Source organism: Crinia signifera, chromosome 6, assembly GCF_055691185.1.
Source record: "Crinia signifera chromosome 6, ASM5569118v1, whole genome shotgun sequence".
Classification (NCBI taxonomy): domain Eukaryota; kingdom Metazoa; phylum Chordata; class Amphibia; order Anura; family Myobatrachidae; genus Crinia; species Crinia signifera.
The window spans coordinates 17,434,154-17,460,499 of record NC_139222.1 but is presented as its reverse complement, the minus strand read 5'-3'; the positions used below and the strand labels follow the sequence as shown (position 1 = coordinate 17,460,499).

Here is a 26,346-nt window from a genome sequence, read left to right as displayed (position 1 = left end):
CTAGGATACTCCCTCCCTGACTGCTACTAGGAAGCTCCCTCTATCCTACGATGGTCACTAGGATACTCCCTTCCTGACAGCTACTAGGAAGCTCCCTCTATCCTATGATGGTCACTAGGATACTCCCTCCCTGACTGCTACTAGGAAGCTCCCTCTATCCTATGATGGTCACTTGGATACTCCCTCCCTGACTGCTACTAGGAAGCTCCATCTATCCTACGATGGTCACTAGGATACTCCCTTCCTGACAGCTACTAGGAAGCTCCCTCTATCCTACGATGGTCACTAGGATACTCCCTTCATGACTGCAACTAGGAAGCTCCTTCTGTCCTACAGCAGTCACTAGAATACTCTCCTCCTTCGTTGTCACATTTCGACATTGTTTTTCTAATCCTAAAAAACACAAGAAGTCAATGGTTTTGGTAATTACAGATTTTAATGTTATTTGCATTATATACATATGTGTTTTATATTTTAATTCCAGCTGCTTGTTAAGTAAAAAATGACATACTAATATAGACACAACTATGTATGTACAGTATGAACTAGATGTGACACAAATAATTATTAAGGCTCAGAAACATTGTAACAGTAATCTGGATTAAAAAGGAAGCAAACAAATTGGAATTAATGGCAACATTTGGAACATCAATGACCCCTTTCAGACCGCACTTTTTACCCGGTATTTTGCAGTTTCAAAACGGTAATATGAGCAGTCTGAAAGGTGCAGAGTGAATTTACTGGTTCTATAAAACTAGTATTTCTATATGGTAATAAAAGCAGTTTTCATCTACTGTTTTCTATGGGTTTAAATGGGTTCAATGTTGTGAAGGACAAAAACTGCATTGAAATACCGTTTAAAGAGATGCGGTGTGAAAGGGATTTTAGCTGTCTGGCCCGTTTTAAGAAAAGTTGGTACTTGTTTAGTTTCACGGTGGCAGCGCGCGCCACTCTGTGTTTGAATCTTGGCAGCTTGCCAGACTGCCTTCCTTCTCTAAGCTACGTTATCAGCGTAGCGCCTGTTTTAATCCTGTCAGTTCGCCAGCTGCCTTACTTCTGTAATCTACGTTATCAGCGTCCGTAAACAAGTACCGCGTAGTCAGAAGTAGCGTGTAGTCAGCCTAGGCAGTACTGTTCTCGCGACCAGCGTAGTCATCGTATTACATTATCAGCGTAGCTGCCTTACTTGTGTAGTTTCACGGCACCAGCTTTAACTATGGGCGCCAGCTTGAACTATTTCTCTGTGGAACTACAGGTGCCACAATGACCTGTCAGCATAGTGACTCCGCGGCAGCTCAGTGCTGACAGCTTACTATGTTATCAGCGTAGCTGCATTACTTGTGTAGTGTCGTGGCTCCAGCTTGAACTCCATTGTAGCATAGTGACTATTCGGCAGCCCAGCATTGACAGGTCATTGTGGCACTTGTAGTTCCACAGAGAAATAGACAGCCCGGCACACCGCTAACAAAGGGGGAGTTTGAATTTTGCATCTACTACTTAGACGCTATAGTGTCTAAGTACAGCGCCGGCAAACTGCTCATTTAGGTGCTTTCAATTTAGATGCTCCCCAAACTGCTAACAAGGGTGCATCTAAATTTAGTAGGGTGTAGGGGTACATAGGGGTGCAAAACACTATTAAACCTGTTAACAATGACACTTGTTGATGTAACAGCTGTCAACCTTGTTTATTCCACTATGCACGCCAACCCGAAGCGTGGCGAGCACAAGGGGACGCGTTGACCGTCCTACCAACCTTTTCATACCCCCACTATCCACGTCTGCATGGAGTTGACTTTACATATTGTGGCGAGCCCAAAGCGTGGCGAACGCAGCAAGCCCTGCAAAGGGGACACGGAATACATGTGAAGTTATCCGCGTGCGCTCGTCACGCTTCGGGCTCACTGTGCTCGCCACACTATCTAAAATCAACTCGATGTGGATAGTGGGGGTACGAAAAGGTTGGTAGGACGTGTACCGCGTGCGCTCGCCACGCGTCGGGCTGGCGTCGATAGTGGGGTTGTTTCAGGAACACATTCACACCTGCCATATCATACACCTGAGACAGTAATGATGACATGTGTTAAATGGTAACTGTTTTTTAGTGAATAATAAAGAACATGAATGAAGAAAAAAATTATTAAATAACAATACAATTAATTTGAAGAAAAAAAAGACAACATTTTTTAGAAAGAAGTAATTCTTCAGAAACTGCAGCGCCATAATCAGCAGTTGAAGACGACGCAGCAGCTGAAGTCCACGCTGTTGCTTCTGGCTCTGCAGCGTCAACTTTGTCTGCCTGGGGGAGCAGGGTCAGCGCGTGCAGGATGCGCAGGAAAGGGTCTTCTGCACCAAGTGTCTTTCTCCAGATAAACTCCTGCAGGTAGGAGTCCAGTTGATGTCGCACAGTGCCCCTTTGGTGCTTATTGCACCCACAGCCTTTCTATATTTTGAGTTAACCCCGCTGTCCGGATCCACAAGGTGGTACCGGTGGTTCACTCTGGCATGGTGGTACCCAGCCTGATCCAGCTGCTCTGTCTGGTATGCCCTCCAGCAATCGGAATATATGGTGGTGCCAGGCTTCACGTGCCTTTCAATGGCAGCCATGAGGGTGCTGGCATCACGCCTCTCAACAGCTGTCAGAAAACACTCTCCGGTCTATGTGGTGATGCCCCCGAATACCCACTGCTGGGGCAGCATGCGGCCAACGTTGCTCTTGTGCTTGACTAAGAGACTTTTGTCAACCTCAACTATGGTGCCAGGCCTGCCAATTTGCTGGTGAGGCTATGACAGGAGGTCGATGGTGCAGGCCTCCTGCATTAAATTACTGTACTGGACAGTGGTTGCCTGGGGTATGGAGAGATGCTGGTCATCTCCTCTGCCCAGCAGAATACAAATCATATGAGGGTGACGAAGGTCAGGTGACACCCTCGGAACCACTGTACTGCCCTCAGAATGACCTTTTTGGCACAGCTGCAGATATGGCAGCGCCACATCCGCTCCCTCACGCTGAGCCTCATTGGGTGTCCATTAGGGCAGGTCTTGGTCTCGGGTAGGACATTGCGGCCCTGCAAAAAAGCCACAGCCTCCTCCTCAGTCTGAGGCAGATTGAAGATGGTCAGCTTCTCCAGGTCTGTAATATACGTGTCTCTCTAACGGAATCAAACTGCTGACTGAGCGGTACGCAGGTAGCGTAGTCAATCTACCAGCTGACGGACTACGCTAACTGCATACCGCTCAATCTACCAGCTGACTGACTTAGCCGCGAGAACTAGACGCTGTTTCTGACAGGGACACTAATTCTGACTAGAACTAGACGCTTTTCAGTAAATACGATGACTACGCTAGTCGCGAAAACAGTACTGCCTATGCTGACTACACTACGCTACTTCTGACTGACTACGCTGACTTGTTTACGGACGCCGATAGTGTAGATTACAGAAGTAAGGCAGCTGGCGAGCTGCCAGGATTCAAACAGGCGCTACGCTGATAACGTAGCTTAGAGAATAAGGCAGTCTGGCAAGCTGCCAAGATTCAAACAAAGAGTGGCGCGTGCTGCCGCCGTGAAACTAAACAAGTACCGAAAAGTTTAAAAATACCAGGTCCATGTTGTTTTAGCGGTGTGAAAGCAGCAATAGCAACTTACTACCTACATACATTATCAGTACATATAGAGCAGTATCACACTCATTCCTAGATCAGATTCCTGGGACTAAGGGGAAGAGTTATAATCTGGTACCAGCTCCCAAAGTGCAATGATCTGCTGTATATAGTATCCCCGGGTAACCACAATCACTCTGACACATCATACAATAGGGCCCGGAGTATAAAAGGGAAACAATGCAATTGTTAGGGGCCACACTCATTGTTGTATAAAGATGGTTATATTTTAGGTTCTCATTGTGCAAAACACATTAAAGCAGATGCTAAAAGGACGGTTCTAGTACAACATGTATAGTACAGAGTAATAATAAGGAATAGGCAATATAACAGCTCATACTTAGAAGACTGCATACACATGGTTCTACCTCTATCTCTGCTCTATATTATGGTCTGTAGGAGAGGTCCACAAATGACAATGGTGGTACGCAAGTTGATTGACAGGCGCCGGGTGTTTGGGGGCGTAATGCCGGCATTTTCTTGGAGTGTAATAATGCGGGCGGCTCCGGGCCATTGGCAGGGAGGGATGCTGATGCCATCAGTGGTCCCGATCTCCTCCCAGCCATCGCACTGCAGAGTAAGTCTCAGCTTTCACAGCACTACACATGGGGGTGTGGGGGGGATTCAATGGATGGTTGAATTAAGTTCGGTCACTTGTTTCTAGAACTTCCAGAAGGAAACAGGGTATTGCTACATTCCGTGACTATTGCCGGCAAGTGAATGGTCCTGATTGCTGTGAGTAGGAGGGGATGGGAAATGTTTAGCACTGCAGATGGATCGCTGGTTAAAAGAATATTTACTTGTATAAAACACGGTCTGTATCTGTACACAGGACACACATACACATATACAATGCAATATAATAAAAACAGTATTGAGGCAAGATTAGAGCTCAATTATAAAACTAAAACAATAAAAAGATATATATATAAAAATGGAGTTGAGGATTTGTAAAAAAAGGCTAAAGTTCAAACCTGCAGGTAGTGGCTCGTTAGTATTGATAACGAGCAGCGATCCGTCTAAAGGTGCCCATACACTTGTAAGTTTTATCTTCAGATCTGGCTGGTTGGAACAAAAACATGGTTATGGATGAATGACAGTTTGTCAGTTTTCCAGCATTTCCAAACAAATGGTCAACTGTCATTTGCTCTCATCCATAACCATGTTTTTGTTCTAACCAGACAGATCTGCAGATAAATCTGCGTGTGTATGGCCACCTTTACTCTTTGAAAAAGTCCAACATTTGAGCATTTATGTCCATCAAAGTATTTAAATAAGTAATTGGCTGGTGTTTGTTTCTGGTGCAGCCTGCGGCGTCCCGTCAGCTGCATTCAGACATTAGTCATTAATTGATTGCATCTGAATTAAGCCCTAAGAACATGGAAATGGCTTCTCACCTGTGTGAGTTCTCTCATGTATGACAAGAGATGATTTCCAGGCAAAAGATTTCCCACACTCAGAACATAGAAATGGCTTCTCTCCTGTGTGAGTTCTCTCATGTAGGACAGCATGTGATTCCCGGGCAAAAGATTTCCCACACTCAGAACATGGAAATGGCTTCTCACCTGTGTGAGTTCTCTCATGTTGGACAAGCACTGATTTATGGGTAAAAGATTTCCCACACTCAGAACATGGAAATGGCTTCTCACCTGTGTGAGTTCTCACATGTCGGACAAGCTGTGATTTCTGGGTAAAAGATTTCCCACACTCAGAACATGGAAATGGCTTCTCACCTGTGTGAGTTCTCACATGTCGGACAAGAGATGATTCCCTGGTAAAAGATTTCCCACACTCAGAACATGGAAATGGCTTCTCTCCTGTGTGAGTTCTCTCATGTAGGACAAGTTGGGATTTCCAGACAAAAGATTTCCCACACTCAGAACATGGAAATGGTGTCTCACCTGTGTGAGTTCTCTCATGGTGGACAAGCTCTGATTTCCTGGTAAATGATTTCCCACACTCAGAACATGGAAACAACTTCTCACCTGTGTGAGTTCTCTCATGTAGGACAAGCTCTGATTTCCTGGTAAAAGATTTCCCACACTTAGAACATGAAAATGGCTTCTCACCTGTGTGAGTTCTCTGATGAATCAAAATATAGTATTTATCCTTAAAATATTTCCCACATTCTGTGCAAGGAAATAGCTTCTCACCCTTGTGGGTTCTTCTGACATGTTTAACGAGATCTGATTTCTTGGAAAAACATTTCCCACACTCAGAACATGGAAACGGCTTCTTACCTGTGTGAGTTCTCTGATGTCTAATAAAATCTGACTGATTTATAAAACATATATCACACTCAGAACAGGTAAATATGTCAGCACCTGTATGAGCTGCTCTATGTGTAGCAGTATCTGAGTTACCAGGAGAACAGTTCTCAGGATTAGAGGTATCAGGTGATTTATCTGCACTGTGAGGCACTGGCTGTATATTTAGGGTAATGGAGGTGTCTTCTGGAGAATCCTTTGTGATGTTATCTTCTGTTTTATAATCTGGAGACAGAATAAGACGTCCCTCCGAGGTATTCCTGCTTCTGTGTCCATCTGCTGGAAATAACATACAGATATAGAGATATCGCTCTTCCCCTTTCCCCTCACCCATTTCCTACTATCAGTGAGTACAAGTTATTCCGTTATAAATACTTTCCTACAGTACTAAATATCATGCAGCAAATAATGGGATTTATGTAGATGAGGTAACCCTTATTATATTAGTGCATTGGGAGACACTGAAGTATTGGGAGCCGGGCAGTGTAAGAGAACTGTAAAGGGCCCTACACACAGAGATTTGTGCCAGAGATACGTAATGGGAGATGCAGCATGGGATATTTCAAATCTGTCACAACTGTCACAGAAAGTGAAGTAAAACACTGCACTTCGTCACAAAAGTAATGTTATATGGTAAGATATCTACCACATAAATAATGTATTCTTTAACCCCTTCCCGACATTTGACGTACATTTAAGTCATGGCCGGGAAGTACTTCCCGACACATGGCATAAATGTACGTCATGCCATTTAACTGTCACCGCGTCTATAGACGCGGTGACAGTTTAAACATGTCTGCTGTCCCTGACAGCAGACATGTCCCTGCATGCCCAGGGGGGGCTGCGATGCCGCCCCCCCGTCGGCGATCGCTGTGATTGGCTGTTCAAATGTGAACAGCCAATTACAGCGTTTTCTGTGTACCGGCGAATAACGTTCGCCGGTGACACAGGGATCGGTGGTGATTGGTGCTGTAAAGTACAGCACCAATCACCACAGGGTGTAAGGGTGACACTGGTGTCACCCCACCCGCCCCCAAAGGCCGTGATTGGTTCGTCGGACCGACGAACCAATCACAGCCATGGAGGGTGATTTAAACTAACGGTGACTGCACTGCAGACGCCATTCCGGTCTGAAATTGCGTGCAGTGCGGTCACCGTGCCTATCTGCAGTGATATACTGACCTGAGCCTTGCAAATACTTACCTGATCACTGCTTGTAGCGTGCTGGATGCTTCCTGGATCTTGTGACTTCCTGTGACTTCCTGTGTTGTGCTGCTGCAGTGTGATAGTTATAGATAGAGAGATAGAGAGAGATAGATAGTGACAGATTGTGCTATATATTTTTTATATATATACAGCTGTACTGCGTGTGCAACTGACTGCTGCCCCCCCCCCTTTTGTGCTGATCAGTATAAATTAACTGATCAGCAACTTTTTGGGGGTGCAGGGTTTTTTTTTTATATATATACCTGTCAGTGCTGCTGCTGCTGCAGTGTCATAGAGTGATAGATAGTGAGAGATAGAGAGAGATAGTGACAGAGAGTGCTATATTTTGTGTCTGCTGCCCCCCTTTTGTGCACCCCCAGCAACTTTTTGGGGGTGCAGGGGTTATTTTTTATATATATAACTGTCAGTGCTGCTGCTGCAGTGTCATAGAGTGATATATAGTGAGAGATAGAGAGATAGTGACAGAGAGTGATAGAGAGTGCTATATTTTGTGTCTGCTGCCCCCCCCCTTTTGTGCTGATCACTATATCTGAGGTGATCAGCAACTTTTTGGGGGTGCAGAGGTTTTTTTTTTTTTATATATATACCTGTCAGTTACTGTCAGTTGCACCAAAGGTTGTGCACCTGCTGCCCCTCACTGGTAATCAGTGTCGCATCAGTGATCACCTTTTTTTTTTTTTTAGGGTGCTGTGGGGTCTTTTTTTAATTTTTTTTTTACACACACTGTGATTTTGTGGGTGTCCTGTGGCCACTGTGCGCTGATCAGTGACATACATCACTGATCAGCTTTTTCGGCACAGGGTTGATCTATTTTTTTTTTTTTGCTGTTGCCTTTGAGCGCTGTTCAGTGACGGACGTTACTGACCAACATCTGAGCTCAATTTTTGGCGCAAGACCTTTTTTTTTTTTCTGCACTACATACACACTACACACTACATACTACATTGAAATAAAGTTTGTACCCCCCCTACACTATACACGTGTTGAAACATTTCACTACCAGAAACACAAAAATAAAAATGGCATCCCAAATGTCATCCCAGTCATCCAGAAGAATGTATTCAGCGGAGGAGGCATATGCCATGCTTGCCTCTGACTCTGACACAGCCAGTGAGGCAAGCGGGGAATTTGAAGGATTCATCTTAAGCTCCTCTTCCTCCTCTAGTGATGAGGGACCCCCTCAAAGACGCCCCCGTAGAGCAGCTGAGACCCCCCCCCAATAATTGATCTCGTATGGACCCCACCACCAGACAATTTTGAGCCCCAGGTTCCTGAGTTTTTGGCCATGCCAGGAATCCAATTTGATTCCACAGGTCTCAGAGAAATTGACTTTTTCAAATTATTTTTCTCTGATGATTTTATAAATTTAATGGTGGACCAAACTAATTTATATGCCCAGCAGTTTATTGCTCAAAACCCCACGTCATCATTTGCTAGGTGGACCCCTGTAGATGCAGTAGAGATGATGACGTTTTGGGGTCTGGTGTTTCATATGGGCATAGTAAAAAAGCCAGAAATTAGGCAATATTGGAGTACAGATGTTCTGTACAGCACCCCACTTTACCGTATGGCCATGACCCGGACTCGTTTTGAGTTAATCCTTAAATTTTTGCATTACAACGATAATGCACAGTGCCCACCCAGAGATGATCCCACCTTTGACCGGCTATTCAAAGTCAGGACGGTCATTGATCATTTCAGTGCCAAATTTGCAGAGATGTACATCCCAGATAAATTCATTTGCATAGACGAGTCCCTTATACATTTTAAAGGAAGGGTTAAATTCCGCCAGTACCTTCCCAGTAAGAGGGCAAGGTATGGCATAAAAATGTATAAGCTGTGTGAAAGCACCTCAGGGTACACCCACATGTTTAGGGTATATGAAGGGAAGGATTCAAGAATTGAACCGCCAGAATGCCCCCCCTCCCTCGTAGGTGTTAGTGGAAAAATTGTCTGGGATTTAGTGCACCCCTTCCTGGATAAAGGTTATCACCTCTATGTGGATAACTTTTACACTAGCATCCCCCTGTTTAAGGCCCTTGGTTCAAGAGGTACAGCAGCTTGCGGTACTGTGCGCAAGAACCAAAGAGGCCTCCCAAAAACGCACATTGCCCAAGTAATGAGAAGGGGTGAAAGCAGGGGAATATGCACCGAAAATATGTTGTTGGTCAAATATAAGGACAAGAGGGATGTCCTTATACAGACAACAATTCACGGAGACAGTACCACCTCCGTCCCTGTACGAGGTACCAGTACCCACACCTCAAAACCTAATTGTATCCTGGATTACAATAGGTACATGGGCGGAGTGGATCTTTCAGATCAGGTACTGAAGCCGTACAGTGCCCTGCGGAAAACAAAAATCTGGTACAAGAAGCTGGCCGTGTATATCATCCAGATGGCACTGTATAACGCTTACGTGCTATTCCGTTCTACCAGCCAGAGGGGGACATTTATGCACTTTCAAGAGGAAGTCATAAAGGGCCTAATATTTGGGAACCAGCAGGCAGAGGGCCCCAGTACTTCTAGTACTGGCCCCCGTATTGTACCAGGGCACTGGTAAAAAAGGGCAGGACACAAAAAAGGTGCAAAGTTTGCTATAAAAAGGGAATAAGAAAGCAAACTATTTTCCAGTGTGACACTTGCCCCGACAAACCCGGCCTATGTATAAAGGAGTGTTTTAAAATATACCACACATCTATGGATTATTAGGTTCATAATTTCACCGTGCTTCGGGGGTCTTGCTAATGCCACATAGCACCCACCATTCATTCCACCAGAATCTGAGCCACAAAATCCAAAAATCACTCCTTCCCTTCTGAGTCCTGCCATGCACCCAACTGGTATTTTTTGGTCACATGTGAGGCATTGCCATACTCGGGAGAAATTGGGGCACAGATTTTGGGGTGCTTTTTCTCCTTCATACATTCTGAAAATGAAAAATTTTGAGCCAGAACTGCATTTTTGTGTAAAAAATTTAATTTTTCATTTTAACTGCCCAGTTGTACCACAATTGGTGAAACCCCTGGGGGTTTGAAATGTACACTATACCCCTAGATGAATTCCCTGAGGGGTGTAGTTTGCAAAATGGGGTCACTTGTGGGGGGTTCCACTGTATTGGTGCTTGGGGGGTCTTGCTAATGCGACATAGCACCCACCAACATTCCACCAGAATCTGAGCTGCAAAATCCAAAAATCACTCCTTCCCTTCTGAGTCCTGCCATGCACCCAAATGGTATTTTTTGGTCACATGTGAGGCATTGCCGTACTCGGGAGAAATTGGGGCACAGATTTTGGGGTGCTTTGTCTCCTTCATTCCTTGTGAAAATGAAAAATTTTGAGCCAGAACTGCATTTTTGTGTAAAAAATTTAATTTTTCATTTTCACTGCCCAGTTGTACCACAATTGGTGAAACCCCTAGGGGTTTGAAATGTACACTATACCCCTAGATGAATTCCCTGAGGGGTGTAGTTTGCAAAATGGGGTCACTTGTGGGGGGGGTTCCACTGTATTGGTGCTTGGGGGGTCTTGCTAATGCGACATAGCACCCACCAACATTCCACCAGAATCTGAGCTGCAAAATCCAAAAATCACTCCTTCCCTTCTGAGTCCTGCCATGCACCCAAATGGTATTTTTTGGTCACATGTGAGGCATTGCCGTACTCGGGAGAAATTGGGGCACAGATTTTGGGGTGCTTTGTCTCCTTCATTCCTTGTGAAAATGAAAAATTTTGAGCCAGAACTGCATTTTTGTGTAAAAAATTTAATTTTTCATTTTCACTGCCCAGTTGTATCAAAATTGGTGAAACCCCTGGGGGTTTGAAATGTACACTATACCCCTAGATGAATTCCCTGAGGGGTGTAGTTTGCAAAATGGGGTCACTTGTGGGGGGTTCCACTGTATTGGTGCTTGGGGGGTCTTGCTAATGCGACATAGCACCCACCAACATTCCACCAGAATCTGAGCTGCAAAATCCAAAAATCACTCCTTCCCTTCTGAGTCCTGCCATGCACCCAAATGGTATTTTTTGGTCACATGTGAGGCATTGCCGTACTCGGGAGAAATTGGGGCACAGATTTTGGGGTGCTTTGTCTCCTTCATTCCTTGTGAAAATGAAAAATTTTGAGCCAGAACTGCATTTTTGTGTAAAAAATTTAATTTTTCATTTTCACTGCCCAGTTGTACCACAATTGGTGAAACCCCTGGGGGTTTGAAATGTACACTATACCCCTAGATGAATTCCCTGAGGGGTGTAGTTTGCAAAATGGGGTCACTTGTGGGGGGGTTCCTAAATTTTAGCATCTTATGGTGCCTAGAAACCTACATGGTGCCTAAAAAATAATCTCATAAAAAGGAGGCTCCAAAATCAAGTAGGTGCTCCTTCTATTATGAAGCCTGTGGTTTGGTCAACGTGCACACTAGGGCCACATATAGGATATTTATGAAAACAAAAGAATTGGGGGAATCAATTTTTAGTCACATTTCTCTAGTAAAATCTACTGTGTTCCTTAGAAAAATGTATTAAAATTGCAAATCTGCAAAAAAAATGAAATTTTGAAATTTCACCTACACTTTGTTTTAATTCCTGTGAAACACCTAAAGGGTTAACAAACTTCCAAAATGCTGTTTTGAATACTGTGAGGGGTGCAGTTTTTGAAATGGCATCATTTATGGGGGTGTCTCACATACAAGTCCCTCAAAGTCACATCAGAACTGAACTGGTCCCTAAAAAAATCAGTGTTTGAAATTTTCTTGAAAATTTGAGAATTTGCTATTCATATTGTAAGCCTCCTAGTGTCCAAAAAAATTAAAAGGAAGTTGAAATAATGATGGAAACATAAAGTAGACATATGGTCTATGTTAGTTATTAACTATTTTGAGTGGTATGATTATTTGTCTCACAAGCAGAAAATTTAACATTTTGCAAATTGCTAAATTTTCCATTTTTTTACGACATTTTGGTATTTTTCATAAAAAAACACAGACTGTATCGACCCAAATTTACCACTAATTTGTAGTACAATGTGTCACGAGAAAACAATCTCAAAATCACTGGGATAAGTAAAAGCAAAAAAAAGTTATCCCCACTTAAGTGATACATGTCAGATTTGAAAAAAAGGGCTCTGTCAGGAAGGGGTTAATAAGTGTTCTTTCCCCTCCCCCTAGTGTGCCTCCTCCCCTTTAAATCAATGGTGGCTAGTGGACCCCCCCCCCCCCAAAAAAAAAAACGGTACTTGTTTCCTAGCACGGCCACAATCGCGGTTTCCCATTGAAATGCATTGAAAAAAGTCAAAATCGCGTCGGTCGCATCGCATGCGGCCAAAAAAGGCATGTGATGGTCCCGACGCGATGCCCGCGATTTCCCATAGGGAACAATGTTAAATGCCTCAATTTACCCAAATCAACATAGGGAACAATGTTAAATGGGCCAGAAACCCCAAAAAAACACCCCTGATCAGTGAAATGGCCCCCCAAAATTAGTTAACGCCATCTCACGATGTACGCGTCCTCCGACCTTCTCATACCCCCACTATCCACATCGGCGTGGAGTTGAGAATAGACAGTGTGGTGAGCGCAGCGAGCCCGAAGCGTGGCGAGCGGACGCGGATACCTGTGAAGCCCGCGAAGGGACGCGTTTACCTGTGAAGGTATCCGCGTCCGCTCGCCACACTATCTATTCTCAACTCCACGCCGAAGTGGATAGTGGGGGTATGAAAAGGTCGGAGGACGCGTACCGCTGCGCTCGCCACGCTTCGGGTTCACGTTCATCGTGGGGTGGCGTTAACTAATTTTGGGGGGCCATTTAACTGTTCGGGGTTTTTTTGGGGGGGTTTCTGGCCCATTTAACACTGTTCCCTATGTTGATTTGGGTAAATTCGACCGACGCGATTTTTTTACCTGCGATGCCCGATATCATGATCGCTGTGGCCGTGCTAGGAAACAAGTACCAAAAAAACTTTGAAATCATTGGTGGCTAGTGGTTCCCCCCCAAACCCGCCCCCATCTGCAAACTTTTAAATGTTGGTGGCACAGTGGGGACTGACAGAAAAAATACTTACTAAGTCCGGGGTCCAGCGTCACGTCCTCTCAGTCCTACAGACAATTTTCTGTAATAGAAAGAATTTAAAAAAAATAATGGCCCCCCCCACAGGCATGACCAGCCCCGGGCTCTTGGAGTGGTCCTGGTTCAAAAAATACGGAGGCCAAAGTGAGTAGGGGTCCCACGAACTTTGGGGACCAGTATCAGGCTCTTGAGCTGGCCCTGGTTTCCAAAATACGGGGGACAAAATGAATAGGAGTCCCCCATATTGTGGGGACCAGCACCAGGCTAGCACTAGCAGGAGGTGTAATGCCATAGCCAGGGAACACGATTATTGGGGTCCCGTGGACAAAGCATTACCCACCCTAACTAGTCAGCCCAGGCCGGGAGTTTTTTTGGAGGTGGGGTCCCCCCTCTCCAGGGCTGAAGCCCGGGGCTATCCCCTGCACCCCTGGGTGGTGGGTGCAGGGTTGATAGCTTGTTTAAACAGTAATATTGTCTTTTACAGTAGGACTACAGATCCCAGCAAGCCTGCCCCACTTGCTGGTAATTGGGAGAACCAGAGGTACCAGCATGTGGGGCATGGCCCACTGGTACCTATACCCCCCCCCCCTGTAAAGGAAATATTAAAATAAAAACACACACACACAGGTTTTTACATATTTGGTACTTGTGAGTTATCTGGGCGTCCGATTTCTAAATCGGGTCGGATCGGGCACATCGCATCGCATGCGACCATCGGATGCGATGCGATGACCCGATTTTTCCATAGGAATCAATGTTAAAATGGACTGAGTCCATTTTAACATGGAATTCAATGGGAAAAAGGGGTTCTTTTCATACCCCTACTATCCAAGTGGGCATGGAGTTGGATATAAACCTGTGGCGAGCGTAGCGAGCCACCGAGCCCGAAGCGTGGCGAGCGTAGCGAGCCCCGCGAGGGGACACGGAATACCGTCCCCTCGCGGGGCTCGCTTCGCTCGCCACGCTTCGGGCTCGGTGGCTCGCTACGCTCGCCACGCTTCGGGCTCGGTGGCTCGCTACGCTCGCCACGCTTCGGGCTCGGTGGCTCGCTACGCTCGCCACAGGTTTATATCCAACTCCATGCCCACTTGGATAGTAGGGGTATGAAAAGAACCCCTTTTTCCCATTGAATTCCATGTTAAAATGGACTCAGTCCATTTTAACATTGATTCCTATGGAAAAATCGGGTCATCGCATCCGATGGTCGCATGCGATGCGATATCGCATCGCATCTGATTGTATGCCTTAACTTAAGGCATACAATCAAAAAATCGGCAGCCCAGATAACTCACAAGTACCACATATTTTGTTAAACTGCATCTTGTCTTCACCTAGAGGGGCTCCTGCCCTGTCCCCCCCCCCCCCCCCCCCCCCCCTTCTGCAGAGTCTTCACCTGGGCGCGCCAGCCTTTGCAGCTCTTTTGCATGGCCGCCACCTCCCAGGGCTTGTTCTTCTGGAGCTCTTCTCTGCTCCTCCTCCGCTGTCAGACTGCCTGCCACCTGTCTCGAGCTGGCTAATATAGCCAGCTCTTGGAGGCGGGGCAATGACGTGGCGAGCCGTGATTGGCTTGCCGCGGCCATTTTTAAATGTGAACATTTTTTAACTTCTCTCGCTGGCGCGCTGCTGCCGAGAGGTGAGGTGGGGTGGGGTTCGGTGGGGGTGGAGATCGGTGCTCCTGCTGGTGGGGTCAGAGGTGCCGGCGGGTTCTGCGGCGGTGTCTGCGGGAGATGAGCAGGAGATTTCTTAGCGACTGCTCTCAATTGTCCGGCGGGTCCGTTCTGAATCTTGGGCGTGCATGTAAATCGCTGTGTGGGCTATACATACAGCGATTTACATGCGTTTTTAGGCATTTTCTGAGTGATTTTTTAAAATTGCTCAGAAAATGCCTGAATATCGTGCTGTATATGGGGCCCATAAGACTGAGTGTGAGTGTCTCTATTCTGCCTAACAAAGCCCCTAAAGACAGAATAGGAGTAAAGAACAGGGGAGAGGGGATAAACACTATTCAGGAATGAGAACAACAATCCTAACAAGGAGAACAGTAATATAACAGAACAGAAACAAAGAGCATAAAGGGAAGGCATAAGGGATGCCCCAAAGCTGGTCCTAGGGGCAAGCTGGCATCTCTGGGTTACCCAGACTGGTCACATTGGGTAAGAGCTGCACTGAGGAGCAGGTGACAGCCCAGCACCCCAGCTTAGCAGAGGCTCCGTGCCACACCAGTCTCTTGGAGCCCCAACAGGATCAGGCAGACTTGCTACAAGGTTGTGAATGCCGAAGTATTAATAACCAGAATACATGTGTCACATCCACCATGGCGTTTACCCAAAACCCCTGTGCTGTACTCAGCTCTAGGCTCTCTAGCTGCACTTATAGAACCATGGCGCTCACCTCTGCTTGTGTCCCTGGCTCCGGTGGGGTACATGTGGCCGCACTGTCATCGCGTGGTGACAATGGTGCTATGTGCTCCGCTCCTATGCAGGGTATGAGTGGCGTGCCGCCATGTGTGTTTGTGCCTGGTTAGCTTCTGACTGAATGCCGGCGTTGCGCAGCTGTGTACAATCCAGGCCGCCTGTAATCTGTCGCCCTCACTGGCGGGCGCCATCTTGTTGGTTACCTCAGCCTCTACTGTACGGCTCCGCCTCCCCTGTCAGATGCCTGACCTATCGCTGCACAGTCCACCTGTTAAGTACTGACTGGCCGGGGTAGTCCGGCAGTCAGTACAATGATGTCGATCCCTCAGCATCATTGCTCCAGCCTGGCTCTGTAGCTATCCGCTACCATCCTGAGCGTCCTCACTGAAGATTCCCTGCTGGACGTCTACTGCTCCAAGTACCAAGGACTCCCTACCGCCAAAGAGGATCCAGCAAGGTCAGCCCATCCAAGGGGTCTCACCTTGCTTTCATTCCCGACGGTTACTTCCACGGTCACCTCTGTTTGCAGCTACAACCATACTCAGCAAGGACAAGTCTTCTTCATTTATTTCTTTATCCAGTTACCTCCAATCTTCATTCGCTCATCCAATCTCCAATCCAATCATCCAATTCTCAATCCAATCATCCAATCCTCATCCAATCATCCAATTCTCAATCCAATCACCCAATTCTCAATCCAATCCTCATACAATCATCCAATTCTCAATCCAATCATCTAATCCTCATCCAATCATCCGATCCTCAATCTAATCATCCAATCTTCAATACAATCATCCAATCTTCAACCAATCCTTCATTCTTCAAACTATCCAATCCGATTCTTTATTAATCCTACAACTCTTCAAACAATATCAATATTCTTTCAAAGACCAAGCATCATCATCTTCTGCAATAATATATTGGACTACTGACTTTATATTTGCATATCTGCCATATATCTTTTATGCCATCAGTATCTTTGTCTTGCAACATCTTTATTAAATCAATTTAATTTTATCTCACTTGTTTCACTCCATTCTGTCGTGGATGCAACCCCCATACGTTAAAGCACCCAGCCTACGTTACTCTACGGCTGGTGCTTCTAAGAGCGTGACAACATGATAACATGCTGCATACGTAATCTGCGCTTACTTGCATAACGCAGCCTTTTGCGCTTTGTGTGCAAATATTGCAATATTACTATGCAGGCCATCACCTATATCATTAATGAATGCATTAAACAAGGTTGGACCTAATACTTAACCCTGTGGGACACCACTTTCCACCTTTCTCCAGTTTGAACATTTCCCATTAACCGCTACTCGCGGTTCCGGATCGTCTAACCAATTATTTATCCAAGTACAAACTTTTTACCCCCATCCCTATTTTACCTACTTTCTATAATGCCTTTGAAGGAGGATTACATCCACTGGTTTCCCTAAATCACCATTCCTACTGACCTCTCCATAGAAACTAATTAGGTTTGTCTGGCATGATCTATTTTAACGAACCCATGCTGTGCTTTACATATCACATATTATACTTTAGTATTGCAGCATATGTATATACCGAGCATCACAGAGTCAGGTACTTTTACACAAGGAAGATAATAGGCAATACCCCATGTAGTGGTGCACAGAGAGGACCATGGGTAATACAACTGGTTGTAGGGTTGTAGAGACTGTACAAAGAAGGGCAACTAAAATGGTGCATGGCCTACATCACAAAACGTACCAGGAAAGACTAAAAGATCTTAATATGTATACTTCAGAGCAGAGAAGGGAAAGGGGGGACATGATAGAAACTTTCAAATATATCAGGGGTTTTAAAAAGGTTCAGGTGGGAGACATTCTTCACAGGAAGAGGAGCAGCAGAACACGAGGACATGCACTGACACTAGGGGGAGGAAGGTACAGGTGAGAGACATTCTTCACAGGAAGAGGAGCAGCAGAACACGAGGACATGCACTGACACTAGAGGGAGGAAGGTACAGGTGGGAGACATTCTTCACAGGAAGAGGAGCAACAGAACACGAGGACACGCACTGACACTAGAGGGAGGAAGGTACAGGTGCGAGACATTAGTCACAGGAAGAGGAGCAGCAGAACACGAGGACATGCACTGACACTAGACGGAGGAAGGTACAGGTGGGAGACATTCTTCACAGGAAGAGGAGCAGCAGAACACGAGGACATGCACTGACACTAGAGGGAGGAAGGTACAGGTGGGAGACATTCTTCACAGGAAGAGGAGCAGCAGAACACGAGGACATGCACTGACACTAGAGGGAGGAAGGTACAGGTGGGAGACATTCTTCACAGGAAGAGGAGCAGGAGAACATGAGGTCATGCACTGAAACTAGAGGGAGGAAGATTCAGGGGAAGTGTGAGGAATAATTACATCACAGAAAGAGTAGTAGATAAGTGGAATAGCCTCCCATCAAAGGTGGTAGAGGCAAATACAGTAGTACAATGTAAACAAGCTTGGGATAGGCATATTGATATCCTTACAAAGAAATAAGGATCGAATATGGTTTGAGGTAATGTTTAAAAAAAGGGGCAGACTAGATGGGCCAAGTGGTTCTTATCTGCCGTCAATTTCTATGTTTCTATGTTTTAGGGTAACGGGAGAACCATGGGTAATGCCACATGACCTTCCATACCATTGTACCCTGTACACTGCTATTATTCCTCTCCCTTCTACTGATGATGTAGGTGAGTCACTGGAGAACATGGGGGGATTGGTCAGATCTCTGGGCTGGTAGCAGATAATTATCTAATGTGTGGAGGAGAAGAGGACAATAATAGGGGCTGATGGCTCCTGACTCCCCCACTGGGCAGATATATTCCCCTTATTATTCTGTAGTGACAGAGGAGGGTGTAGGATAAGAGGCTGCTGTAGTGACAGAACAAGGAGAATATGTGACTCTCTGTAAGTGACTATTACTCACCTCTGCTGGTATCTGTAGGGATTTCCTCCTCCTTACACTGCTGATCACCTTCTCCTTCTGTATCTTCTACCTTAATATCAGTCACATCCGTCTCTTCTCCATCTGTATCTTCTACCTTAATATCAGTCACATCCGTTTCTTCTGCTTCTGTATCTTCTACCTTATTATCAGTCACATCCGTCTCTTCTTCTCCTTCTGTATCTTTTGTCTTAATATCAGTCACATCCATTTCTTCTCCTGTATCTTCTATCTTAATATCAGTCATATCTGTGTCTTCTTCTCCTTCTGTATCTTCTGCCTTAATATCAGTCACATCCGTCTCTTCTTCTCCTTCTGTATCTTCTACCTTAATATCAGTCACATCCGTCTCTTCTTCTCCCTCTGTATCTTCTACCTTAATATCAGTCACATCCGTCTTTTCTTCTCCTTCTGTATCTTCTACCTTAATATCAGTCACATCCATTTCTTCTTCTCCTTCTGTATCTTCTACCTTAATATCAGTCAGGCCATCACCCTAAATAGCAACAGTAAATATTAGTGAATGAGACACACAACAAACATTCATGGTTCATGTTGACACAATTAACTTAAACACAAAAACGTACCGCTGCGCTCGCCATGCTTCGGGCCACGGTGCTTTGCTACGCTCAGCACACTATTTTATTCTCCCACCACTCCTTAGTGGATGGTAGGGTATGATATACCACCTGTCGGCATGTCGTGTCGACATGGACACAGAAACGTACCACCGCGTCCCCTCACATGGCTCGCTGTGCTCGCCATGCTTCGGACACGGTGCGGGATAAGAGGCTGCTGTAGTGACAGAGGAGGGTGCAGGATAAGAGGCCGCTGTAGTGACAGAGGAGGGTGCGGGATAAGAGGCCGCTGTAGTGACAGAGGAGGGTGCGGGATAAGAGGCCGCTGTAGTGACAGAGGAGGGTGCGGGATAAGAGGCCGCTGTAGTGACAGAGGAGGGTGTAGGATAAGAGGCCGCTGTAGTGACAGAGGAGGGTGTGAGATAAGAGGCCGCTGTAGTGACAGAGGAGGGTGCGGGATAAGAGCTTGCTGTTGTGACACAGGAGGGTGCGGGATAAGAGGCCGCTGTAGTGACAGAGGAGGGTGCGGGATAAGAGGCCGCTGTAGTGACAGAGGAGGGTGCGGGATAAGAGGCCGCTGTAGTGACAGAGGAGGGTGCGGGATAAGAGGCCGCTGTAGTGACAGAGGAGGGTGCGGGATAAGAGGCCGCTGTAGTGACAGAGGAGGGTGCGGGATAAGAGGCCGCTGTAGTGACAGAGGAGGGTGCGGGATAAGAGGCCGCTGTAGTGACAGAGGAGGGTGCGGGATAAGAGGCCGCTGTAGTGACAGAGGAGGGTGCGGGATAAGAGGCCGCTGTAGTGACAGAGGAGGGTGCGGGATAAGAGGCCGCTGTAGTGACAGAGGAGGGTGCGGGATAAGAGGCCGCTGTAGTGACAGAGGAGGGTGCGGGATAAGAGGCCGCTGTAGTGACAGAGGAGGGTGCGGGATAAGAGGCCGCTGTAGTGACAGAGGAGGGTGCGGGATAAGAGGCCGCTGTAGTGACAGAGGAGGGTGCGGGATAAGAGGCCGCTGTAGTGACAGAGGAGGGTGCGGGATAAGAGGCCGCTGTAGTGACAGAGGAGGGTGCGGGATAAGAGGCCGCTGTAGTGACAGAGGAGGGTGCGGGATAAGAGGCCGCTGTAGTGACAGAGGAGGGTGCGGGATAAGAGGCCGCTGTAGTGACAGAGGAGGGTGCGGGATAAGAGGCCGCTGTAGTGACAAAGGAGGGTGCGGGATAAGAGGCCACTGTAGTGACAGAGGAGGGTGCGGGATAAGAGGCCGCTGTAGTGACAGAGGAGGGTGCAGGATAAGAGGCCGCTGTAGTGACAGAGGAGGGTGCAGGATAAGAGGCTGCTGTAGTGACAGAGGAGGGTGCGGGATAAGAGGCCGCTGTAGTGACAGAGGAGGGTGCGGGATAAGAGGCCACTGTAGTGACAGAACAAGGAGAATATGTGACTCTCTGTAATAAGTGATTATCACTCACCTGTGCTGGTATCTGTAGGGATTTCCTCCTCCTTACACTGCTGCTCACTCCTAACATCCATCTCTTCTTTTCCCTTTGTATCTTCCCACATAATATCACACAGATCTTCTCCCTAATTAAAAGAAATGTATATAAAATCACACACATCTTCCAATCACTTTATTTTTTTAAATGTAAATCTCTCTCACCTTCAGCTTCTATTATATTTGGGAATTCATCTCCAAGTCCAGGTGTTCCCCATGTCTGTGCCCCTCATTAGAGTACATCTAATATCTCTATATATCTCTCTCTCTCTCCATCTATACAGTCTTGGAAGGCAGCACGTCCCAATGCTGAATATAACTTGCTCCGATGCCAGGCCAAACGTTACCTCGGTAACCAAGATACAGTAGAAGACAGGCGGCACCCGGAGTCTATTGAAATAAAGTATGACAACGCTGTTGCAGTGATCAAACGTTTTCGATGCTTTTATTGCATCTTCATCAGGATATATATATATATATCTGTACTGTTACTGGCTACCTAGCGGGCTGTGCAATAACCATGTGGCGCCGCTGCCTGGGTACTGCACAGCTCAGTAATTATATGTTTCCCAATTGGAAATGGTGAAGTGCCAAGTGATTCTGCAGCAGAGTCACATGACCAGAAGGATGGGGAGGGAAGTGTTACACTAAGGGTGCGTCACGTGATCATGTGTTACCATTCACACAAAAACGTGAAAAACTCATTCTGATCTATTAATGTGTCACCTTTACCATGTTGATCTTTTGCTTGGTCGGACACTGGTGACCCCGTGATACACATCCTTATTAACACTGACTGCAACCCTACATTACTATATATTACCCTACAGTACCATACATTACTACACGTTACCATACATTACTACACGTTACCATACATTACCATATATTACCCTACATTACTATGCATTACCGTATATTACCCTACATTACTATGCATTACCGTATATTACCCTACATTACTATGCATTACCGTATATTACCCTAAATTACTATGCATTACCATATATTACCCTACATTACTATATATTACCCTACAGTACCATACATTACTACACGTTACCATGCATTACTCTACATGAGTACTGTGGGAAGGGTCCTGCATGTGGGTCTGGTATTACAGTCACAGGGCACAACAGTCTGATATATTATAGAACACTCTCAGGGCACCAGAGTCTGCTCCACCTGCATTATACCACACAGCACCACAGTCTGCGCCACCTATATAACAGTAGTAGCTGTATATAATATAACAATAATACTAGATGTGATTACCTGACGCTGCCGGACACAACACTGGATCCTCCCCGCTGCCTCCTCCGCACCCCGCAACTTGTTATCAGTGCTGGCAACTCTGACATGAGAAACAGGCAACAGTTACGTGACCATACATACAAACCAATCCTAACACACCCCCCCCCCCCCCCCCCAAAGTAAGTGCAGCTGGGGATGTGGGGGGTTAGGATTATGCACTAGTGATGGGGTTAGGCTGCAGGGTGATAGGTTGGGGTTAGGTAAAGGCAGCTACAGGGGGGGGGGGGGGGGGGTTAGGCTGAGGTAGTAGCTTCAGGTGGCGGGTACAGGGGTTAGGGTTTTAGGGTTAGGCACTGGGGAGAAGATTAGAGTCAAACTGCTGGGGGGAGGGGGTTAGGTTTATGTACTAGTGATGGGATTAGGCTGCAGCGTGATAGATTGGGATTGGGGTCAGGCTGGGGTAGTAGCTATATCACATAAGAGGAATGCAGGGGCCACACAGTGGGATCTGACCATTGCACCATATGAGAAGTGTTACTGCGCAGCAATAGACAGTGCGATAGGGAATACATGGCATGCTGCCCTGTGCACTGCTGCAGAGTGATCATAGGCACCGGGACACCACTCACCCGGGAACCCGCTGCCGCTCTCACCGCTTCCCCTGTCCCTGCTGCATGCCGCCCCGGAAGAGAGGAGGGGGCGGGGCTGCACGGTGACGGGCGTGGAACGCAGAGCGACGGCAGAATACGGGTGACGTCTAACCAGGAAGTATACTGGAACGCAAAATCCGGAAGAAGTGGAACGCATAACCAGACACTTCAGGAAGCACGGTGGAACGCATAGAAAGAGTGTGGTAGCGGACGGCGGCGGGTGAATATGGCAAATAGCCGGTGATATTAATATACAGTGAGTCTCTATGTGACGCCCGGGAGCTGCTGCTGCTGGTAAAACGGCGCCTCCCGGCCTTACACCTGTCACTGCTGTGGGGCTGAGGGGGGACATCATCATCATACCTCCCGAGGCTGACCTTAGCTTCTTATTCACTTCTTATTCAAGTTCCAGCTTCATATTCAGAAAAAAAAATCAATTTAGCAAGGGTTAATAAGTATTGGGGCACACATTTGACACCGGAAATCAGCAGAGGGGGGCCACTTACATGTGACCCAAGTGTATTTTGCCTGGCCCAACATTAATCTGGGCATGAAATATGCTGGAAAAGTGGGCACATGCACAATATTTAATGACTTTGAATAAGTAACTGCAGTTTTACAAGGGTTAATGAGTCTTGGGCCACAAATGTGACACCTGAAATCATCAGATGGGGACCACTTACATATGACCCAAGTGTTTTTGGCCTGACCCAACGCTGATTTGGGCATGAAATACGAGGGAAAAGTGGGCACATTCTCCATATTATAATTGACCATTTTGAGTAAGTACAGTTGCTGTAGTTTGCAGGGGTCACCGGGTAGATGACCTGGCAGACTGGGAATCCCAATTCTCAATAATCAGGACATTGGCCCTCATTCTTATTCCTTTATTCCCCTGCGTGTTCGCACCGAAGTACTGCGCATGCTCATTTTCTTATATGCGCATGTTAAGGCCCATACACACTGGGCGACTTTGTCCCGAAGACCACAAATATAAGTCAGTGGAGACGGACATATATTTGTTAGCCCGGGGAACACATCCCCTCCAGTGGAGGCGATGCTGTAAGGTAGCCCCCGCTGCTGCTTGGGGGAGCGGGGGCTGCGTGGGCGCCGGGTGCTGGACAAGTGAGGGCACTGTTCACATATATCATAGAGTGTGGTCGCCAACCTGTCGGCCACTCTGAAGCTGCCCGTCCATCCATCCCTCGTTGCTGCAGCCCGCCTTTCCATCTATCTCCCACCGCCCTCCCATCCGTCCCTCCATCTCCTGCCGCTGCGTTCCCCTGAGACAGACCAGATGCGAGAGGTCATATTTCACCTCTAGCGGCTGACAGACAGGGAGTACAGCGCTAAGCACTCGCGGCAATTCCGGATAGCGCTGCTCCCTGTCAGACGCTAGAGGTGAAATATCACCTCTAGCGTCTGTCTCCTCCTCCTCCGAGGAAGCAAGTCATTTCTATTATTTTTCAGGCCTCAAACCACCGCCACAGCCTGCTCCTCCTCCACGGAAGCTGGAGCACCCATGGGACTCATCACCCTCATCCTCCATAGGACCCGCCTCAGCCTCCTCCATGGGATCCCTGCTGCCTGACACCGACCATCGCCCTGCTGCAGCAATAGGTATGACGCTTGTATATTAAAGTGGAGGGTGTGGTGTTCAGTACGGGGGGGGGGGGGTGCAGGCACACTCTCTCATACCTATCCTTCTTTCTCTATTCTCTCCGCTCTCCTCTCTGTCTCTCTCTCTCTCCTTCTGTCTCTCCTCTCTCCTTCTCTCTCTCCGCTCTCATACCTATCCTTCTTTCTCTATTCTCTCCACTGTCCTTCTCTTTCCTGTCTGTCTCTCTCCATTCTCTCAGAGAACGTGCACCCTGGCACACTAATCCCCTCATGCCACCCCATCCCCTATAATGGTGCCCCCTATCAATTACTTCTGGATCTGCCCCCAGCTGTGACACCTATGACTGTGAAGCTGAGCTCCACTGGATGAGGAGGTGACACAGCCACGGCAGCAGCTACTGCGGGAGAGAGGCAGGAGGTGTATCCGATTTTCCTTCCCTCGTCTGCCCGCTACACTGCCTGTTGTCTGCCACACCGCCCAGCCACCTGATGCCTGCTGTCCTCTGCCAGGCTGGGTACCTGATGCTTGCTGCCCGCCAGCACTTTAGAAAAGTTGAATAAGTTTTGAGGAACTTCTTTTAATGTTTTTAGAAAGGTGCAAGGTTGGTTATGGGGACGGAGCGGTGCATGGGGGACAGAAAGACGCAGGGGTAACAGGGGATGAAGAGGTGCGGGGGGACAGAAAGACGCAGGGGGGACAAAAAAGGTGCAGGAGGTACAGAGAGATAAAGGAGTAATGGGGGGACAGACGCATGCAAGGGTGACTGCGGGGTACTTGTGAGTTATCTGGGCGTCCGATTTTGGTACTAGATCGCATGCGATATCGCATGCGATTTGCGATTTGCATGCGATTTAGCATGCGATTTGCATAAGATTTGCTATTCATTTCATTACCCCACTATCCCCAAAGTGTGTCTATCAACGTGAACCCGAAGCGTGGCGAGCGCAGCGAGCCCGCGAGGGGCGGCGGTACGCGTCCTCCGACCTTTTCATGCCCTACTATCCACTAGGGCGTGGAGTGAGAATAGAATAGTGTGGCGAGCGCAGCGAGCCACCGAGCCCGAAGCGTGGCGAGCGCAGCGAGCCCCGCGAGGGGACGCGGACACCTTCACAGGTATCCGCGTGCCCTTGCGGGCTTCACAGGTGTCCGCGTCCCCTCGCGGGGCTCGGTGGTTAGCTGCGCTCGCCACACTATTCTATTCTCACTCCACGCCCTAGTGGATAGTAGGGCATGAAAAGGTCGGAGGACGCGTACCGCCGCCCCTCGCGGGCTCGCTGCGCTCGCCACGCTTCGGGTTCACGTTGATAGACACACTTTGGGGATAGTGGGGTAATGAAATGAATAGCAAATCTTATGCAAATCGCATGCTAAATCGCATGCAAATCGTAAATCGCATGCGATATCGCATGCAAATCGCATGCAAATCGTAAGTACCCAAATCGGACGCCCAGATAACTCACAAGTACCGACTGCGGGAACGGAAAGGTGATGGAGGGGTGCAAAGAGGGTGGAGACCGCGAGACAACATGCACACTCTGTCTATTTAGAGAGGCTGGGTGCATGGCCAGCAGCACTGGCCATGCCTCCATAGCAGAAAAAATGGGGGACGTAGCCTCGCAGGAGTACCACGATAGTAGGTCATGCCCCCTTCGGCATGCGCTGATGTCTATTTTCCTCTGTGTCCGGTGTTGGGAGGTATGTATGCGGCATATTGGACATTACAGTGTGTGGCATATTGTGCCTGGGGCATTGCCACCTTCCCCCCCCCCCCCCCCCCCGCTCAGCCTAGCCATTATGGTGTGTGGCTTAATGTGTAAGGGGCATTATGGGGGGGGGGGGGGCACCTGAAACTAATTTGGCTTGGGGGAAAATTTATGGTTACGCCACTGATCCCCTCACATGGGTGCGAGGGCATACAGGGGGGGGGGGGGTTATTTCAGGTGGGCAGGCACTCTTGGACTTACAGCTTACCGAGTCCACCAGAATCAGGCCCATTGTGTGTTACTCTCTGGGTAGAGTAATGTCTTGTTTGGCGCAATATGCTCTTCTACGTTGGTTCTTTGTAGCGTCAGTGTTTGCACCTCCCAACATTTGAATTAGTGGATGCTGTACTTGCCTCACCCTGCGCCCGAAAAAGATGTGGGACTGTGCGTGCAAGG

The 26,346-nt window shown here is 47.4% G+C and overlaps 2 protein-coding genes and 1 long non-coding RNA gene across 8 annotated transcripts in view; 2 read left to right on the top strand and 1 right to left on the bottom strand.

Moving 5' to 3' along the window:
- Positions 1-26,346, top strand: part of LOC146010005 (uncharacterized) — a 730,148-nt gene that overhangs the window by 77,981 nt on the left and 625,821 nt on the right. The gene's annotated exons all lie outside the window — the stretch shown is intronic.
- On the bottom strand, positions 1,063-22,782 carry LOC146010057 (uncharacterized). Of its 4 annotated transcripts, XM_083150915.1 has the most exons (6): positions 22,546-22,605; positions 21,938-22,016; positions 20,828-21,052; positions 20,640-20,751; positions 18,581-19,094; positions 1,063-6,203 (listed from the first exon to the last, which is right to left on the bottom strand). In XM_083150915.1, exons 4-6 carry the CDS (start codon positions 20,694-20,696, stop codon positions 5,029-5,031), a joined length of 1,746 nt encoding a protein of 581 aa, XP_083007041.1. In that variant the 5' UTR covers positions 20,697-20,751; positions 20,828-21,052; positions 21,938-22,016; positions 22,546-22,605; the 3' UTR covers positions 1,063-5,028. The 4 variants fall into 4 exon arrangements, with proteins under 4 accessions (XP_083007041.1, XP_083007039.1, XP_083007040.1 ...); XM_083150913.1 differs by lacking the exon at positions 20,828-21,052 and having other exon boundaries at positions 22,546-22,782; XM_083150914.1 differs by lacking the exon at positions 20,828-21,052 and having other exon boundaries at positions 1,063-6,200; positions 22,546-22,782.
- LOC146010127 (uncharacterized) lies at positions 22,606-24,839 on the top strand. The gene is made up of 3 exons (XR_014444733.1): positions 22,606-22,822; positions 24,037-24,186; positions 24,516-24,839. It is a non-coding gene; the product is annotated as an uncharacterized LOC146010127 (long non-coding RNA).